General features: G+C 46.5%; 1 protein-coding gene and 1 long non-coding RNA gene across 3 annotated transcripts in view; one reads left to right on the top strand and one right to left on the bottom strand.

The window, feature by feature from the left end:
- LOC308659135 overlaps nt 1–17,163 on the bottom strand; it is a 41,108-nt gene that overhangs the window by 20,488 nt on the left and 3,457 nt on the right. The gene's annotated exons all lie outside the window — the stretch shown is intronic.
- NFIC (nuclear factor I C) overlaps nt 13,378–17,163 on the top strand; it is a 172,579-nt gene continuing 168,793 nt past the window's right edge. For both annotated transcript variants that reach the window (XM_081312541.1, XM_081312542.1), the window contains exon 1: nt 13,378–14,273. In XM_081312541.1, coding sequence (XP_081168667.1) covers nt 14,271–14,273 — 3 coding nt within the window. In that variant the 5' untranslated portion in view covers nt 13,378–14,270. The remainder of the gene's footprint in view (nt 14,274–17,163) is intronic.

Here is a 17,163-nt window from a genome sequence, read left to right as displayed (position 1 = left end):
CCGATCATTCCGCCGGGGCCTGAAGACCTGGCTCTTTGAGCTCCCGGGCCCAGGCTGAGGAGAAAATTTTAACTGGGGTTTTTAAGTGTACAGGGTGAATTTAATATTTTTTAACTGGTTTTTAACTTTTGTATGTTTTGATTTTTAATTCCCTGTAAACCGCCCTGAGTCCTCAGGGAAAGGGCGGTATACAAATGTAATTAAATAAATAAAATAAATAATAATATCCCACTATTGGGGATATTCACTACAGACAGACAGACACCCCACATCTTATCCTCTAGAATGCTAAGATGGTCCATTTTTTAATCGGCTTAGTGCTTTAAGCTAATTCACAAACCCGACAAGGATATGGGCCATGCAGATGGCCTGAGCAGGCTTCCACTGCCTCAAATCAAGCCAGATCTGGCCCCAGTGGCCCACGTTTTGTCCATTCAGGACATGCCGGAGTTTCCCCTCGACGCAGGGGACATAGCCGCAGAAATGGCAGCAGACAAGACTCTAAGCAGAGTGCTATCTTGGGTCCACATAGGGTGGCTAGAGAAAAGCCCAGGTCCTGAGTTTCAGAGCTACTTCACAAGACGACATGAGCTCTCAGCTCATAAGGGGTGTATTCTTTGGGGGAACAGAGTCATTGTTCCCACCTCACTAAGGGACAGGGTATTGCAATCGCTTCATGAAGGTCATCCGGGTATTGTTCGCATGAAAGCTTTGGCACGAAGCTATTTATGGTGGCCAGGATTAGATAAAGCCATTGAGGCTCAAGTACATGGGTGTTACATATGCCAGAAATCTAGGCCTGAAATGCCGCACGCTCCCATCCACAGGTGGGAGGAGACACACACACCCGGTCGAGGATTCATATAGACTTTGCTGGGCCCTTTCAGGGACAGCTCTTTCTTATAATGGTCGACAGCCACTCTAAATGGCTGGAAGTTATACCAATCGCAAATATGACTACTGCTAGGGCCATCCAGATGCTTAGGAAACTCTTTGCAATGTACGGGCTACTGAATGTCGTAGTGTCCAATAACGAGGCCCAATTTACTGCGGTAAGCCTCATTAGGCATGCGACATCGGCTCCATTTCATCCATCTAGTAATGGCCAAGCCGAACGAATGGTACGCACCACGAAAGAATAATTGAAACACATAGTGACCGGAGACTGGCACCACAAACTGGCTGACTTTTTGCTCTGCCAACATTCCACGCCATGCACGGCAACAGGAAAAAGCCCAGCAGAGCTGCGGTGGGGGAGGCGACTAATGAAGAAACTGGACAGGTTGCACCCAGACCGGGTGGCAGCTGAGGCCTCTCGCCCAAAACCCCTGAGGGGGCTGCAAGTGGGCGATGGGGTGTGGGCCAGGAACTATGGGCATGGGAACGTGGGTGCCAGGGAGAATCACCAAAACGTTGGGCCCTCTCTCATACGAAGTGGGCCTAGAGGGCGGGCGAGTCATCCGTCGCCATATTGATCAGCTTAGAAAGCGTTTTCCAGAACGGCCACAAAGCGAGGACTTCGTCCCAGGTCCCATCCATGGACGGCAAACTGGCAGCCAGGCCGATCAATCCATAGGCTCTGAAGTCCCAAGCAGTCAGAACAACGGGGAGGTAGCCGTAGGGGGACAAAGCCCAGGAGTGCAACATGGGGCCCCTGACGGAGAAAGCCAACCAGAACACTACAGCTGCTGTGCTAACTCTGCGGAGCAATTGGACTCTGGGGTGGGCCGACCTGAAAGGGCCAGCCAGAGAATTCCGAGTCAGCCTGACTTGCTTGAACCTATGGACCCTGGTCTACCTGGCCCAGCAGGCAAGCTGGTAGGCCAGGGAATGCCTGACTCTCCCAGGCGTTCCACGAGGATTCGCAAGCATCCTGCATATCTAGAAGATTTTGTTCTGAATTAACTGAGCTATAATGTTGTATGTATCATTAATGTGCTGCTAGCCAGGAGAGTCTCTGTATTAGCCAGTATGGAAAAATGTGTACATTGCATATTACTGTTGTACCTCTGTAAAACTTGTAATTGCTGTAATCATTCTCTTTTGTTGTTATAATGTGTGTACATTCTAGGGGGGAGGGGTATAATGTATTGGGCTTTGTCTTGCTAAAGGAATATCATGTGGGGTTAATTGCTGGAAGGTTGCTCAAGCAGGGAAGACGGCTAACAGCTCCCAGCTCCTCAGACAACCCATCTCCAGCGCCGCCATTGGCTGCCTCTAGGGCGGCAATAGGTTGTTTTAAACCTATTGGCCGCCGCCTAGAGGCCAGGGTATAAATTGCTGCATTCGCAGCCCTGTTTCTCAGTTCAGTTCCCGCAACCAAATAAACAATGATCTTTGCTGAACTCACTTGCCTCGTCTCGTCAATCAAGCAACAAACTCAGTATCTAACAGCTAGAACTCTGGAGCAAATTTGCAATGGTTGAATTCATAACTTGGCCGTTTCTAATTTCCTCACTGCAACCTTCAAGGTGAATGTTGCCTTCTGCACACAGCAGTGAACCACTCTTTTTGATAGCTGAGGTATGGATAAGATGGTTGGGGTCAGGCAAGAACCCATATTGGTCAGACTTATGATACATTGTGGGTAGAGATACATAATGCATGGTACTGACAACAAGATTGTTTTGCATTTTATTCTCTTTTCCTTTTATTTGCCAGATTGGTATGGGATGGGAGTTTCTTCTTTTTTTAAATCTTAAACCTAGTTGAAGAACGATGCTCCTTATTTTGTGCATTTACCACTGAAAATGACAGGAAACTGTCCCGTTAATTTCCTCTACTCTGCGGTTTGTTCAGAAAGAGCTCAGAAAGAGGGAAGGACTAAGCAACTTCTAAGATGCAAAGAACAAAAGAGAGATTTGGAGTTTGCATGTAGTCCTGAGATATTGACTGGATAGTTCTGGCTTCCAATATTATTTAAAAAAATGGTTAATTGATGAATTGTGGAACCAAGGTTTAATGGGGTTGTTCCTAACTAAATGGGGGATAGCATTGAAGTACATATTCCAAACATATGTACAGGTAGTCCTTGACTGCCAACCATTCATTTAACAACTGTTTGAATTTACAGCAACACTAAAAAAGTGACTTATGACCAGTTCTCACACTTACTACCATTGCTGCACTGCCATGGTCACGGATCCTTGGTAACTGACATGTATTTACCGTATTTTTCCGTGTATAGGACGCACCCTTGTATAAGACGCTCTAGCAGGCGAATTTCTTGGTGCCGATCAGCTGTTCGGCGGAACCCTGAACAGTTGAGCCGGCAAATCCGGAAGTTTGGCTGGCTGACGATCTTGCCCCCTCCCCCCTCCTGTTAGTGGCAAGCCCACGGGGCTTGACACCTGCACCAGGCAGCATAGCAACCCACACAGGCATGCTCTGGGCTGCGGAGGTTACCATTATAAGACACACCTGATTTTTTAACAGGGCGTTTGCAGGAAAAAATAGCGTCTTATACATGGAAAAATACGGTGTTTTATTTATCAAATTATGAAACTACCCATCTCTAAAGTCAATGGGGGACCCCAGTCAGATTCACTTAATGACTACATGATTCTCTTAACAATGTAGTGATTCATGTAACAAAAGGTTGTAAACTTGGGCACAACTCCCTTCATAACTGTCTTACTTAATAACCAAAATTTTGCCCCAATTGGGGTTGTAAGATTACCCATATGAGAAGTTCAGTATAATCCAAGCTGAAGAAAAAATGCTCACCTGGTGTCTTTGTTTATAATTACAGTAGAAATTACATTTAAACTTACTCATCAGTGAGCAGTCATTGACTCCCAAAGAATAATAGTTTCTCTATTATAAAAGAATAATAAATCTGTATTCCTATCTAATGGCCTTGCTTTCATACAATGATATGTGGGAATGGGGTGGGGATGGGGATGTGGGGAGACATGTTGACTAGGGAGTAATCAGATAAAAGAGGGTGTAGCCCACAGTTGCTTAATGGGCAGAGAATGGACAGTCCTTAATGGGACTCAGAAACCTCAAGCTGTAAAAGAGCTGGCAGGAGATTTGTACTATAAGTCTTGCAAGATTCGGTTAACAGAACTATTTCATTGGTTGTGTTTCCCAGCTGGTCTAAACTAGGAAGACTGACATTTGGCCACGGCTGCTGGGAGTTGTAGTTCAACAATTTTGGGATGCCCAAAGTTTCTGCAATGCTTGAGAAAAGGCAGTTCCAAAACAATGAAATGATTGCAAGTTTGGGACAAACTTTCCTTCAGAAGAATACAAATAATCTTCAATGTACCGCCACAATTGAGCCCAAAATTTCTGTTGCTATGTGAGACATTTGTTAAATGTGTTTTGCCCATTATACAACCTTTCTTGCCACAATTGTTAAGTGAATCACTGTAGTTGTTAATAACACGGTTAAGTGAATCTGACTTTGCTTATCAGAAGGTCGCAAAAGGTGATGGCATGACCCTGGGATATTGCAACCATCATAAATACATGCCAGTTGCCAAGCAGCTGAATTTTGATCACAGGACCGTGGGGATGCTGCAAAGGCCATAAGTGTGAAAAATGGTCATAAATCACTTTTTTCAGTGCTGTTGTAATTTCGAATGGTCACTAAACAAACTGTTGTAAGTTGAGGACTACCTGTAATGGAATAAAGCTCAAGGTGTCTGGCATAATTACTTCATGTTCCAACCAAGCAAAAGCCGACAACTCTTAAGCAACTGTGTGTGAGTTGGAACAGGATAACTTGCTGCAGCCAACTCGCCGTGGGACAATTTGCCACAGGACAATTCAATTATTTAAAATAATTTAAAAAATTATTTTAATTTTTGTCATTCCCACTTCATTTTGTCCCTCCTTTGGCATCCTTTCTTAAATTATTCTATTCTGCTATTTCTTCAATACTCTTGTCCCGCAGTGAGTTGTCCTGTGGCAAGTTGGCCATGGCAAGTTGTCCTAGACCTAGTGTGAGTTGGATAACCAAATAAATCTATTAAATAAATAAATAAGCAAGCAATCAAACAAGCAAACATGTTGTGTTCCAATTGAACTGAAAATGTTTCAGATGTCCCATTATACCGGAATGTAAAGCAAATCTGAGCCTTCTTTTTTTGGGTGGAGGGGGTGTCCTAGAGCTACAAAGGTAGATGATAAGCAAAGTCCATACTGACAACCACTTACCATGCACCCCCCAAGAATAATAAAATCATTTTATAAAGAATTCCAATATCATGCAGAGGGCTGAGTCCTAAATCTCCAAGGTTCTTATTTTTAATTTGGGGAATAGGATAACAAAGCCCAAGCTCCATTTTTCTAAAAGTCTTCCCAATAATTATTTGGATTTCTCTAAGAGGTGAGTGAAAAGGATGTGTGTGGGAGAGGGGGTGGGTGGGAAGGAGATATATTGCTCTTGTTGGGGCATATTTAAAAGTGGTAAGTGCTAATTGTGAGTGTAACAGCATCAAACAGTTCTGCCTGAACATTATCTGATCTAAATGGCCCCATCTTCTGGATTTCACTTGTGCAGCACAAATGTCTGTCCTAAGGGAGGGTCTGCACAGATGTTTTACTTGTACAAGCCTGAGCCCAACTCTATGGGGACTGTGACTCAGGGCCATGCAAAGGCCCTGCAGCTGCCTGTGTGCTATAACTGCAGGTGTCTGGAGTGCTCTGCCCCCAGTGTGATGTGGAGAGAGCTATCAACACATTGCTACCTTGCAAACATGTTGCAGGTACGTGCCAGATAGTTTTTGTAAAAAATATATGTATTCAGGTAGTCCTTGAATTACGACCATAAATTAAGATCAGAATTTCCATTGCTTAAGTAAATCATGCTCGCTTTTATGACCTTTTCACCATGGCTATTAATCACTGCGCTTGTTAAGTGAATCAGGTGACTGTTAAGCAAATCTGACTTCCTCTCCTTGACTTTGTTTGTCATAAGCCAGCTGGGAAGGTTGCAGATGGCAATCACATGACCCCAGGATGCTGCAAACGTCCTAAATACAGGCCAGTTTGACAAGTGCCAGAATATTGATCATGTGACCATTGAAATGCTGCAACAGTCGTAAGTGCAAGGATCAGCTGTCATTTTCCCCCCAGTGCCATTGTAACTTCAAATAATCACTAAATGAATGCTTGTAAATTGAGGGCTACCTGTGTTGTAGAACTCCTGATCTGCTGAAAATCAGAAGATGAGAGGTTTTTTAATAATTCCAGGTTTTGGGGAAATAATAATAATAGTGCTTTTTTTGAGAGAGAGAAAAGAAGTGCCAGAACTCACACACAGCTCTGGCTCCAGTCAAAAGCCCATTACGGAGCAAGGAGGGGGCGGGAACCGCTTTAGTGAGCTTCTGAGGTGCAGATCACGTGAACAGTGTTACATATCCAGGTGAAGAGAACACACACACACTTACATAGCAGTCACCACCAGGGGGCGTTGAACCGTATCTGTTTTGGCGGGAACCCAGTTTCAGCGGGAAACAGAGGTTCAAACCGATTGGCCGGCTGCTCACCTGGCCAGGTATAAAAGGAGGGCAGGTAACCCCTATTCCCCCAGTACAGTCACTTCCACCGAATAAAGATCTGCCATGCTGTACTCATCGTCTCGGCGTCTTTCCTGGCATCAGCTGACGGATGCCATTGCCAAGGCTTTTGAGAGGGCGCTTGTTCGGAGCTGTGCATGTCTTCTGCCACCTCGTCCTCCTCCACCTCTGATGACACAGAGGCTTCCTCCGGAGCCAGAGCATCTGCTTTGGGAGCGTGCCTGGTCCCTCAAAGAGATTCACTCCAGGAGGCAGTCCTGGTCCCTGGCGGCCAACACAGGGGTGAGGATAGGCGGCAGTGGCGGCGGGAGCCCCTTGAACCAAGGCAGAGAAGAGGGTCTGCTTTCAGGGCTGTGGAAGTATTTCCAGGTCGACCTTCGATGCCCCCGATTTCCTCGGGCAGCTTCCTTTCACCAAGCCAGAACTTCACTCGAGTTAGCGGCTTAGAAGAGTTGGTTGTTCCCTTCCAAAAAAAGATGCTGGAACAGTGTTCCATGCATTCTATGACAAAAAAGCAGTAATAATAATAATAATAATAATAATAATAATAATAATAATAATAATAATAATAATAATAATAATAATAATAATAATAATAATGATGTTGGAAGGGGCCTTGGAGGTCATCTAGTCCAACCCCCTGCTCAGGCAGGAAACCCTATACCATTTCAGACAAATGGCTGGCCAGTCTCTTCTTAAAAACTTCCAGTGTTGAAGCATTCACAGCTTCTGGAGGCAGGTTGTCCCACTAGTTAATTGTTCTAACAGTCAGAAAGTTTCTCCTTAGTTCTAGGTTGCTTCTCTCCTTGATTAGTTTCCATCCGTTGCTTCTTGTCCTGCTTTCAGATGCTTTGGAGAATAGCTTGTCTCCCTCTTCTTTGTGGCAGCCCCTGAGATATTGGAACACTGCTATCATGTTACCCCTAGTCCTTCTCTTCATTAAACTAGACATACCCAATTCCAGCCACCGTTCCTTATATGTTTTAGCCTTCAGTCCTCTGATCATCTTTATTGCTCTTTTTTGTACCCTTTCTAAAGTCTCAACATCTTTTTTACATAATGGTGACCAAAACTGGATGCAGTATTCTAAGTGTGGCCTTACCAAGGCATTGTAAAGTGGTATTAACACTTCATGTGATCTTGATTCTATCCCTCTGTTAATGCAGCCTAGCACTGTGTTGGCTCTTTTGGCAGCTGCAGCACACTGCTGGCTCATATTTAAGTGATTGTCCACTAAGAGTCCAAGATCCCTCTCACAGTTACTACTATTGAGCAAGGTACCATCTATACTATAACTGTGCATTTGGTTTTTCTTGCCTAAATGTAGAACCTTACTTTTTTCACCATTGAATTTCATTTTGTTAGATAGCACCCAGTGTTCAAGTCTGTCAAGATCCTTCTGTATCTTAAGCCTATCTTCTGGAGTGTTATTCCTGCCAGCTTGGTGTCATCTGCAAATTTGATGAGTTCCCCATCTATCCCCTCATCCAAATCATTGATGAAGATGTTGAAGAGCACTGCCCAGAACTGAGCCCTGGGCACCCCACTACACATTTCCCTCCATGTAGATGCAGTTTCATTGAGGACCTCACGCTGAGTGTGGCTGGTCAACTAGCTACAAATCCATCTGGTGGTGATGCTGTCTAACCCACATTTTTCTATCTTATCAAATAGTAGGTTGTGGTCTACTTTATCAAATGCCTTACTGAAGTCCAATTAAATTATATCCACAGCATTCCTCTGGTCCACTAGTTTTGTCACCTGGTCAAAGAATGCAATAAGATTTGTCTGGCATGATGTGTTTTTGAAAAACCCAGGTTGGCTTTTGGTAATGGCTTTTTTGCCTCTAGGTGTTCGCTAATTTGTTGCTTGATTATCTTTTCCAAGATCTTCCCAAGTATTGAGGTCAGGCTGATAGGTCTGTAGTTTCCTGGATCCATTTCCCCCCCACTTTTTTGAAGATGGGAACTACATCAGCTCTTTTCCAGTCCTCTGGTAGTTCCCCAGTGCTCCAGGATCTTTGAAAGATATAGTTCAGTGGTTCTGAGATCCCATCTGCCAGTTCCTTCAGAACCTTGGGGTGTAATCCATCTGGTCCTGGTGATTTGAACTTATCTAGGGCGGACAGGTGCTCACTTACCATTTTCTTGCCTATCTCAACTTGTGTTTCTAATCTGTTTTTACTGTACTATTTTTGATAGGTTGGACGGTTTTTCCCCTTTGTGTAAATACAGATGCAAGAAACAAGTTAAATAGTTCTGCTTTCTCCCTGTTGCTTGTCACCTTCTTGCCACTTTTTCCCACTAGTGGACCAATCATTTCCTTAACTTTTTTCTTGTTTTTTTACATGTTAAATTATTGTGGTTCTGCTCAGAAGGAAATGCTAAGATCTGTTCAATAAAACTTTGACATCATTGCTCCCCTTTTAGGTATATTTTCTTGTCCTTTTTTAAGGATGATTCATTGCTGCAAGTAATTAAGGGGTAGCTTAGTGATAGACAGGAAACCAAATAGCTCTAATTTTATATTTGCTCCTCCTCACTCCCCTTACAGTAAGACACTAACTAATTTTGCATTAATTAATACAATGGGCCAACCTGTAAATACTGAGATGTTCTGGGCATAGTGCAAAAATGCTATGTAGGCCAAACCTTGTGTAATCTGGTATCCTGCAGATGTTTTATTCAATCAAAACCTGCCTTCCTGTTACTTACGTCCATATATTCCATATCCTACACTCTGGCAGGATAGAGAATACCACTTGGGTTTCATCTATGAGATATATTTTCTGACAAAAGCTATCATGTCCCCTCTCAGCCTGCCTTCCTTCCTTCCTTCCTTCCTTCCTTCCTTCCTTCCTTCCTTCCTTCCTTCCTTCCTTCCTTCCTTCCCTCCCTCCCTCCCTCCCTCCCTCCCTCCCTCCCTCCCTTCTAGGGTATGATCAAAAAAGTCAATTGCAATCTAACTGAAACTCTCCCCATTTTACCTGTGTGATGCATTTTGACTTTTTTGACCATACCTTTGAACACACTTTCCTCTTTTCCTGGATAAAAATAAATATATAAGTATGAATAACAATAATGCATTTTTAAAAGCAGCGCTTCAGAAATGCGGGAGCACAAGCATTATCTTAGAGCAGCTTCCTGCAAGCACAGTTTGGAGACTGAATCCCACAAACTGACTGTTGTGATTCAGGGTCAGCCTGTGGGTTCGGCAGTTGGGTCGGACGACTCAGAGGAGGAGGAGGAGGGGGGTGTTGAAGAGCTTGCTGAGGGGGTTGGACAGCTTGATGAGAGCCCTCAGCCAGGCCCCTCTCATCTGGTCACGATGCAGACCCAGCTGTGTGAGCCTGACAGCGTGGATGAAGATGACCCACAACTGGCCCTGTTCAAGGACGCCCGATGCAGGAGGCAGTCAATCAGGAGTAAACAGAGGAAGGCAATGGGGCTCCTCGGAAGGAGGCAGAGAGAAGCCACGCCCTGAACTGTATTTAAGGGGGAATGCGTGGGAGGGCTGGTTTGCTGAAGGCAACCGCTTGAAAAGCTCCTGTTTCAAGCTCCTGTTTCTTGGTTCGTGTTTTGTTCTATTTGTTTTTGTAGCAATAAATTTGGCAGGCGTAATTCCAGCCTCTTGCCTTCTTGTAAAAGGGGTTGTCCCTGCCTTTTCTGCAGGGCCGGTAGCAGGCTGGTACAGAACACTGACAGCCATACTAACCCATCTCCCAGTTCCCTCCATCTGTCTTTGCAAGGCTTAGTTTCCAGTCTCCTGATTTTCCTTCTTGCTTTTCTTTGAACCGGTTTCTTTCTTAAAGGGTGTGATCTGAAAGCAGATGCCATATAGAATATAAATTATGGGCAGGTTTCCATGTAACATGGAAACCTTGCTTAGTGTTATCCATGATAAAGAACATATTCTCGGTCTGCAATCACAGAATAACAAGCAATCACAGAATAACAGAGTTGGAAGGGACCTTGGAAGTCTTCTGGTCCAACACCCAAGTCCTCCCTGTCCAGTAACAAGTCACCTTTGCATTTTAGGGCTGGGCAGCACTTCCTGTTGTTGTTATCTGACAAGTATACATAGTTCTTGACTTATGACCACAATTGAGCCCATAATTTCTGTTGCTAAACAAGAGTTGTTAAGCGAGCTTTGACGCATTTTACAACCTTTCTTGACACAGTTGTTAAGTGAATCACTGCGGTTACGCTAGTAACATAGTTGTTAAATGAACCTGGCTTCCCCATTGACTTTGCTTGTCAGAAGGTCACAAAAGGGAAATTGCTTGACCCTGGGACATTGCAATTATCGTTAAATATGAGTCAGTTGCCAAGCATCTGAATTTTGATCACCTGACTATAGGGGTGCTGCAATGGTCATAAGTGTGAAACATGTCACTTTTTCAGTCCTGTTGTATCTTTGAATGGTCACTCAATGAACTGTTTAAGTCAAGGACTACCTTTAGACAGTAGTCTGACCCTAAGTGGGGTGAAATCTAAACTTTTCTTTAGTCTAGTTTCCCACATACACACATATATACACTATGACTACACATATGGTACATATGTATTTGCACGTATGAGCTCCCAGGATCCAAAGAGAAAAGTCTGCTTTGTACTAATATGTTCTTTTTGCAGTAATTTCTACATTCTGCATTGTTTTCCTAGAGGACTGCTTGATACCACTGAGGAAATGTTCTCTTCCCTACTAGCAATTCCACAAATTGAATGGAGAGATTGACTTGATTCACCAATGAGAATGAAATGTATTTGGACTGATTTGACCAGCCAAGACAGTTTCTGCTTATGGACATTTGGATGCCTTGAAACTGGATCTGATTCAGACGAATGAGCCAATTTAATTCAGATGTCCACATCAAATAGAATTGATCTTCCAAATCCCTTTGAATCTAATTGGATTCAGGTCATGCACCTCTATGACTTAAACATAAATCACTATTAATCCAAATTTCAGTAATATGGGAAACTGTGGTTTGGAGATTGTTATTGAAGGTAGCTATAGCTTTCTGTTTAGTTATCCTCTGGTTTTACTACTTATTAGGGACACACACTAACCTTATCACAATGTGACTTAGACTAGAGCAATGTATCTTAACCTTGGCAACTTAAAAGATGCGTGGACTTCAATTCCCAGCATGCTGGCTGGGGAATTCTGGTAGTTGAAGTCCACACATCTTTAAGTTGCCAAGGTTGAGAAACACTGACTTAGAGGATTGTACAGGTCAGATTTGTGAACATTATATATCATCCCAGCAGTTCCCTCTGCTCTCTCAATTATATATTTCAATATACCTCTTTGGCTCTGAACACAGCATATCAATTCTCTGAAAGAATGGGTGGATATTAGGTCGCTGCTGAACTTTGGTAGACCTGTTCTCCTTACTACACGACTTCCTATTTAGCTTAGCACCTAAAGCATGCTTTTCTTGTAACTCCTTAGCCCAATATAATAGGCAATTCAGTTATATTATTCCCCATAATAGAGATTATTTTCCTGTTCCCTGCCAACATACACAGTTATCTCCATTCCACCTTTCTAACCCCCCCCCCCCTGGATGAAATTGTCCATCATGATGTACTCATTCAAAGAAAAAGAGAATAGAAAAAGAGGCATGTTTTCATAAAATATGGAATGAATCTCACTTTCTCCCTGGTTGCAACATGACTCCAATATTATTTCACATTAATACTGGTTCAGAGGTTAGGGATCAGATTATGAATGAGGCTGCATGCTGTAAACGTATTCAGAGACTACTGGTAAAACCAGAGTTCTCACCCCCCCACCCCCAGTGTAGAGAATAGAGATTTTTCAGACAACCCAGGACAGAGTTAAGAGTCCATACTTTGTACAGGTAGTCCTCAACTTACAACCACAATTGAGCCCAAATTTTCTGTTGCTAAGTGAGACAGTTGTTACGTGAGTTTTGCCCTATTTTACAATCTTTCTTGCCACAGTTCTTAAGTGAATCATTGCAGTTCGGTTAGTAACACGGTTGTTAAATGAATCTGGCTTCCCCATTGACTTTGCTTGTCAGAAGGTCACAAAAGGGGATCACATATCCCTGGGGACACTGCAGCTGTCATAAATATGAGACAGTAGTCAAGAGTCTGAATTTTGATCACGTGACCATGGGGATACTGCAATGGTCGTTAGGGTGAAAAACAGTTATAAGTCACTTTTTCAGTGCCAATTAAAACTTCAGTCACTAAACAAATGGTTGCAAGTCGAGGGCTACAGCAGGACATTTACCTCTTTCTGTATTGAGAAAGGATGTGCTTATAAGAACTCCACCCTTGGGAAAATAATTCCACTTATATCAGATAGGCAGAGGCATCTTTTCAGCCTCTCTGGCTTATTCTGCCGAATGAGACCCAGTGGATTCCCTTGCCTCCCCCCCCACAAAAAAATCTTCCCCTAATTGCTTCCACAGCTGTGCTCTCATCTGGTCCCGGAGGGGTCATCTCCTGCAGACGTCTCCTGCAGTGGCATAGCTGGGGCTGGATACAGCACCCTCTACCAGCTAATACTATTCTCGAAACAAAACGCAATTTCAATCCAATGGAAAGAGCTGGTGTACAGAGTTTGATCCTTTGATCATAAGGCCTGGTACCATTCCCGGTTTAGATCTTCGGGGTGGGGGAAGAGGCAACCTTTCTTCACCACCACCCCCGCCCCACAAACCCCATCCTTGGATCACCCTTGCCAGCCAACAAGAGGCGGCTGGGGAGGTTAGGCAAGCAAAGCACACTTCGCGCCCCCCCCTCGCATGCTAGAGCTACCCGACGCCTTTTAATTCCTCTTTCCCCCCCCCCTCCGTTAAGGAGGAGGAGAAAGGGGCGGAGACTAGCGACTTGGGGAGGGCGGGCAGGAAGAGAGCGGGAGAGGTCGGTCATGGGTGCCGCGGGAGCCGTGCTAGCCCGGAGGGGGAGGGGGGAGATGTGAGGGTGTCCTCTTCCTCCCCCCCCACCCCCCACCCCCGTATTTTCTTTGCAAAGGGTGCTTTCTCTCTCCTGCTGATCAAACCCTCATCACCTCTGCTTTGATAAGCAGCTTGATTTCCTCTCTGCACCGGGCAGCAAAAGAAGATTTATTTATTTTTTATTTTTTTGCCATTTCTCTCTCCCTCCCGCGTGAGGGTGGGGCGTCCCAGGAAAAGTGAGGTGTCTCTCTCTCTTCTCCCTCCCTCATTCTTTCTTCCCCCCATCACTACTCTTTCCCCCCGTTTCACCGGCTATCACCTCTTCCTTATTGAGACCTCTGAATGTGGGTTTCTCTAGAGTTACAAGCATCCACCAGCCCTCTCCAGCCCGGAAAGAATTTAATCCTCGAAGTCAACCATCAACTAACCCCAGCCGAAGATAAAGAGGGTGGGGGCTGCACAAAAAGGACACCATCACCCTCTTTCCCCCCCCCCTTCTTAGCCCCTTTTTGTATCGGGGGGGGACGGCGCCAGCTGGGACCAAAACACGAGCTTGCTTCCCCTTAAGATGCTAACCCCATTGATGAAAGCACCCGAGAGATGATCAAACGCCGAAAGGACGGAAGATCGCACTATTTTGACCCCCTTCGACTTCCATAAATACGTGTTTTTTTTAAAAAACAAACAAACAAACTTGGTGGGACCTAAAAAAAAAAAAGAAAAGCGCCCACTTTCCTTGCCCCCGAGCTTCGCTTCCGTTGGTATCAATCTGCTCCTCCGCCCTGACCAATTTCGTTTGGGTGATGGTAAGTTTCGCCTCACTTTTCCAATCTTTCTGCTTGCTTGGCGGGGGGGCCCGGAGAAGTTGATGGGCTTTCTTGGCGGGCGGGCGGGGGGCGGAGGAAGAAAGTCCGCGGCAGGTGGATCGGGGGCAAAGAGAGGGGACGCGGGAGGGGAGTTCAGCCAGGAGCGAAACAAGAAGGGGGAAAAAAAACCCGAGATCCGTAAAGGGGGAGGAGGGTTGTACCGCCCGTAGGGTGAGAAGGAAGTGGGGGGGGAAAGAGATGGGTTCTAATTAAGTGCGGACTCCCCCCCCCCTTGCAAGAGTGCGCCGGCGATTCGGTACACTTAACCATTGTGCCTCCTCCAGGGGAAGACCCCTGTCTCTCCCCGTTCCCCCCCCCGGTTGCCGCAAAGTGTTGCTAGTGTCAGAGTTTAATGCGGGGGAGGCGACGGGGGGGGGGCCGAGAGATTGAGAAGGAAAGAAGCGGAGAGACCCAAGGCGAGCTGCGTCTGCGGAGTGTCTGGATAGCTCTCCTCTCTCCGGTGCGCTTTTACGCATGGAATTGGGGAGGGGGGGGGACATGCGTAAGATCTGTGCCGGAGGCGGGAGGCGAAAGTCTGGCACACGCTCGCTCGCTCTCGGCAGCCGCCAGCTTAGCCCAGGCTTGAGGTAGCGGAAAATGGCCGCTCTGGCGAGGTGGGGGGGGGGGGGAGGAGGAGGGCGGGCAAGCCAGCGAGCCGAGCTGAACTTGAAAATGACGCCTAGCGGGGAGGGAGAGCCACCGCGGCTGTGCAACGCCAAGGCTGCTCGGGCGGCTGCCTTTCCCTCCGGCCTCTCTTGCGCCAGATGGCCCGCCTTCCCCGAGCCGGCTTTTCCCCGCCCAGCTCAGGAAAAGGCAGGGCAGGAACTCCCCTCTCCAGAGCGGCTCGCCCGCCGTGCCCCAGCCCTTGGCGCGTCAAAAGCCGCTGCCTCGCGGGCAAAGCCGAGCTGGGCCCTGCAGCGGGAGGAGACAGGCCGCCTCGTCAGCAGAAGCTGCGAGGTGCTGCTGCGAAACACCGGCTGGACGAGAGAGGGGAAGGCGGCGCGCAGGCGGCCCGGCGCACACACGCCGCCTCGGCTGCAGCTTTTGCGGCAGAGGACATCCCGCCCCGAGCCTAGTTCTTGCTCTTCGAGTCTTTCCTTCACCCACCCACCCCGACCAAATTTCTCCCCATATATACATATACATATAGATAGATAGACGTATTGGGGAAGCTGCCTCACCACCCCATCCTTATATTGGAGGGGGGGTTGTAGTGTGCGCGTTGCGGGTCCCGCGTCCGCCGGTCCTTCCCCAGCTGCAGCCTTTAGCCCGGAGCCTCCGCGCGGAGTAAGCGGGCGCCTTGCGGCCGAGGCCGACTTCTGCTGCGTCAACGCAAGCAGGGTGGCGTTTTTTTGGCCGGATCTCCTGCCTTCCCTCTGGTGGACGAATTGCGGCCGCCGCGCTGTGTGTGTGTGTGTGTGTGTGTGTGTCCCCGCACAAAAAAAAGGCTCCGGGCAATCGCAGAAACTCACAAGTCAAGTCAGTGGCACTTTCTCCCGAGTAAAGGTGTTTGGGATTGCCCACTGGCGGGGCTAAAGATGATTGGGGAAAGGAAGGGGCGGTGAATTGACGGACTGGTGTAAGAAGACCTAATGTCATTCTTTCCTCATCTTCTCCGCCTTGGAGAAAGGGGGAGTCAACCAGGGGCACAGTAACCGGGAGTTACCCCTCCCCAAATAAATATGGCCATGTCCGGAATTGGGCCGTCTCCTTTTGCGTGAGGAATCTTGCTCTAGGCTAGGGGTTTCTAGGAAGGCAGAATCTGGCTCCAGAGAAGTGAGGAGAGAACCGGTGTCCGGGTTCCTCTGAACATCCTGACACGTACCTTCAAGAAAGCAGTGCTGCTTTCTTGGATCCCTGTTTGCGCTTCGGGGTGCGCCTCAGATCCTCTGCAAGCCTGTCTTGGCTTCATTTAAACCACTTTTGTTCCACACAGACCTTTCTTTCCCTTTCAGACTTACTGTACAACAATTTTCCTCCGACTTTGCCAGGCGGCAGGAGTGAAGGTCCTTTCATGTAACCTTAACTCAAACCGAGCAAAAATACCTGTCAGCCAAGGGAGACGGAATTTCTGTTTCGTTTTGTTTTAATCCAGAGAATGGAATGGGCTTTTCGGAGGGGGGGGGTTCGGCGGGGTGGGAGTAAAAATTTCAAGGACACCCCAGCAGAGAGAGAGAGGCGTAGTAACGTGGGGCAAGTCAGGACCCCATTGACTGCAGAGATTGCGGTCATCCTCCCAAATGCTTTTACTGCGTTTTCCAAGCCTGGCTCTGAAGAAGATATCAAGAAGAAAACCTGCCGGGAACCACAAAGGATAAATTCTGTAAAAGGTGAATTGGCTTGAAGACCCACTGGGGTGGACCCCGAGTTCAGACTTCTGATTACAAGTGTGGACTCTTGCTTCAGCTCTGCATATTAGCTACTGTGGTTCCAGGGAAGGTGCTTTTGGTCTCTTAAATATTTTGTCTTGAGTATCTTGTAACAGAAGTGCTTCTGGCCCACTTGGAAGATATGGTGATAGAAAGAACGTTTGGAAGCGCCAGCTCTGCCTGGTCGAGTTTCTGCATGCAGGGTGTCTCTTGAAGTTTTTCTTCTTCTTTTTGTTATGGGGAAATAGCCACCCTTTACCCCTGCGCTCTGATGATAGGAACCAAGAGCTAGGCAACCGCTCTCTCTTGAGGTCACTAGGCCAATCCTTATGCTCAAATAATTTCCGGATCTGCTCTTCGGTTCTTTTGCCCCATCCCATTTTGGTAGGTGGGCAGAAGACATCCTTTCTAAATGGCTTGCATGAGAGAAGGCCCGTTTTCAAAAGCTCCCAATTATCTCC

The sequence above is a fragment of the Vipera berus genome, assembly GCF_964194415.1.
Source record: "Vipera berus genome assembly, chromosome: 1".
In the NCBI taxonomy this organism is placed as follows: Eukaryota; Metazoa; Chordata; class Lepidosauria; order Squamata; family Viperidae; genus Vipera; species Vipera berus.
The sequence above is the reverse complement of the archived record's forward strand: the minus strand, read 5'-3'. Positions and strand labels throughout refer to the sequence as shown.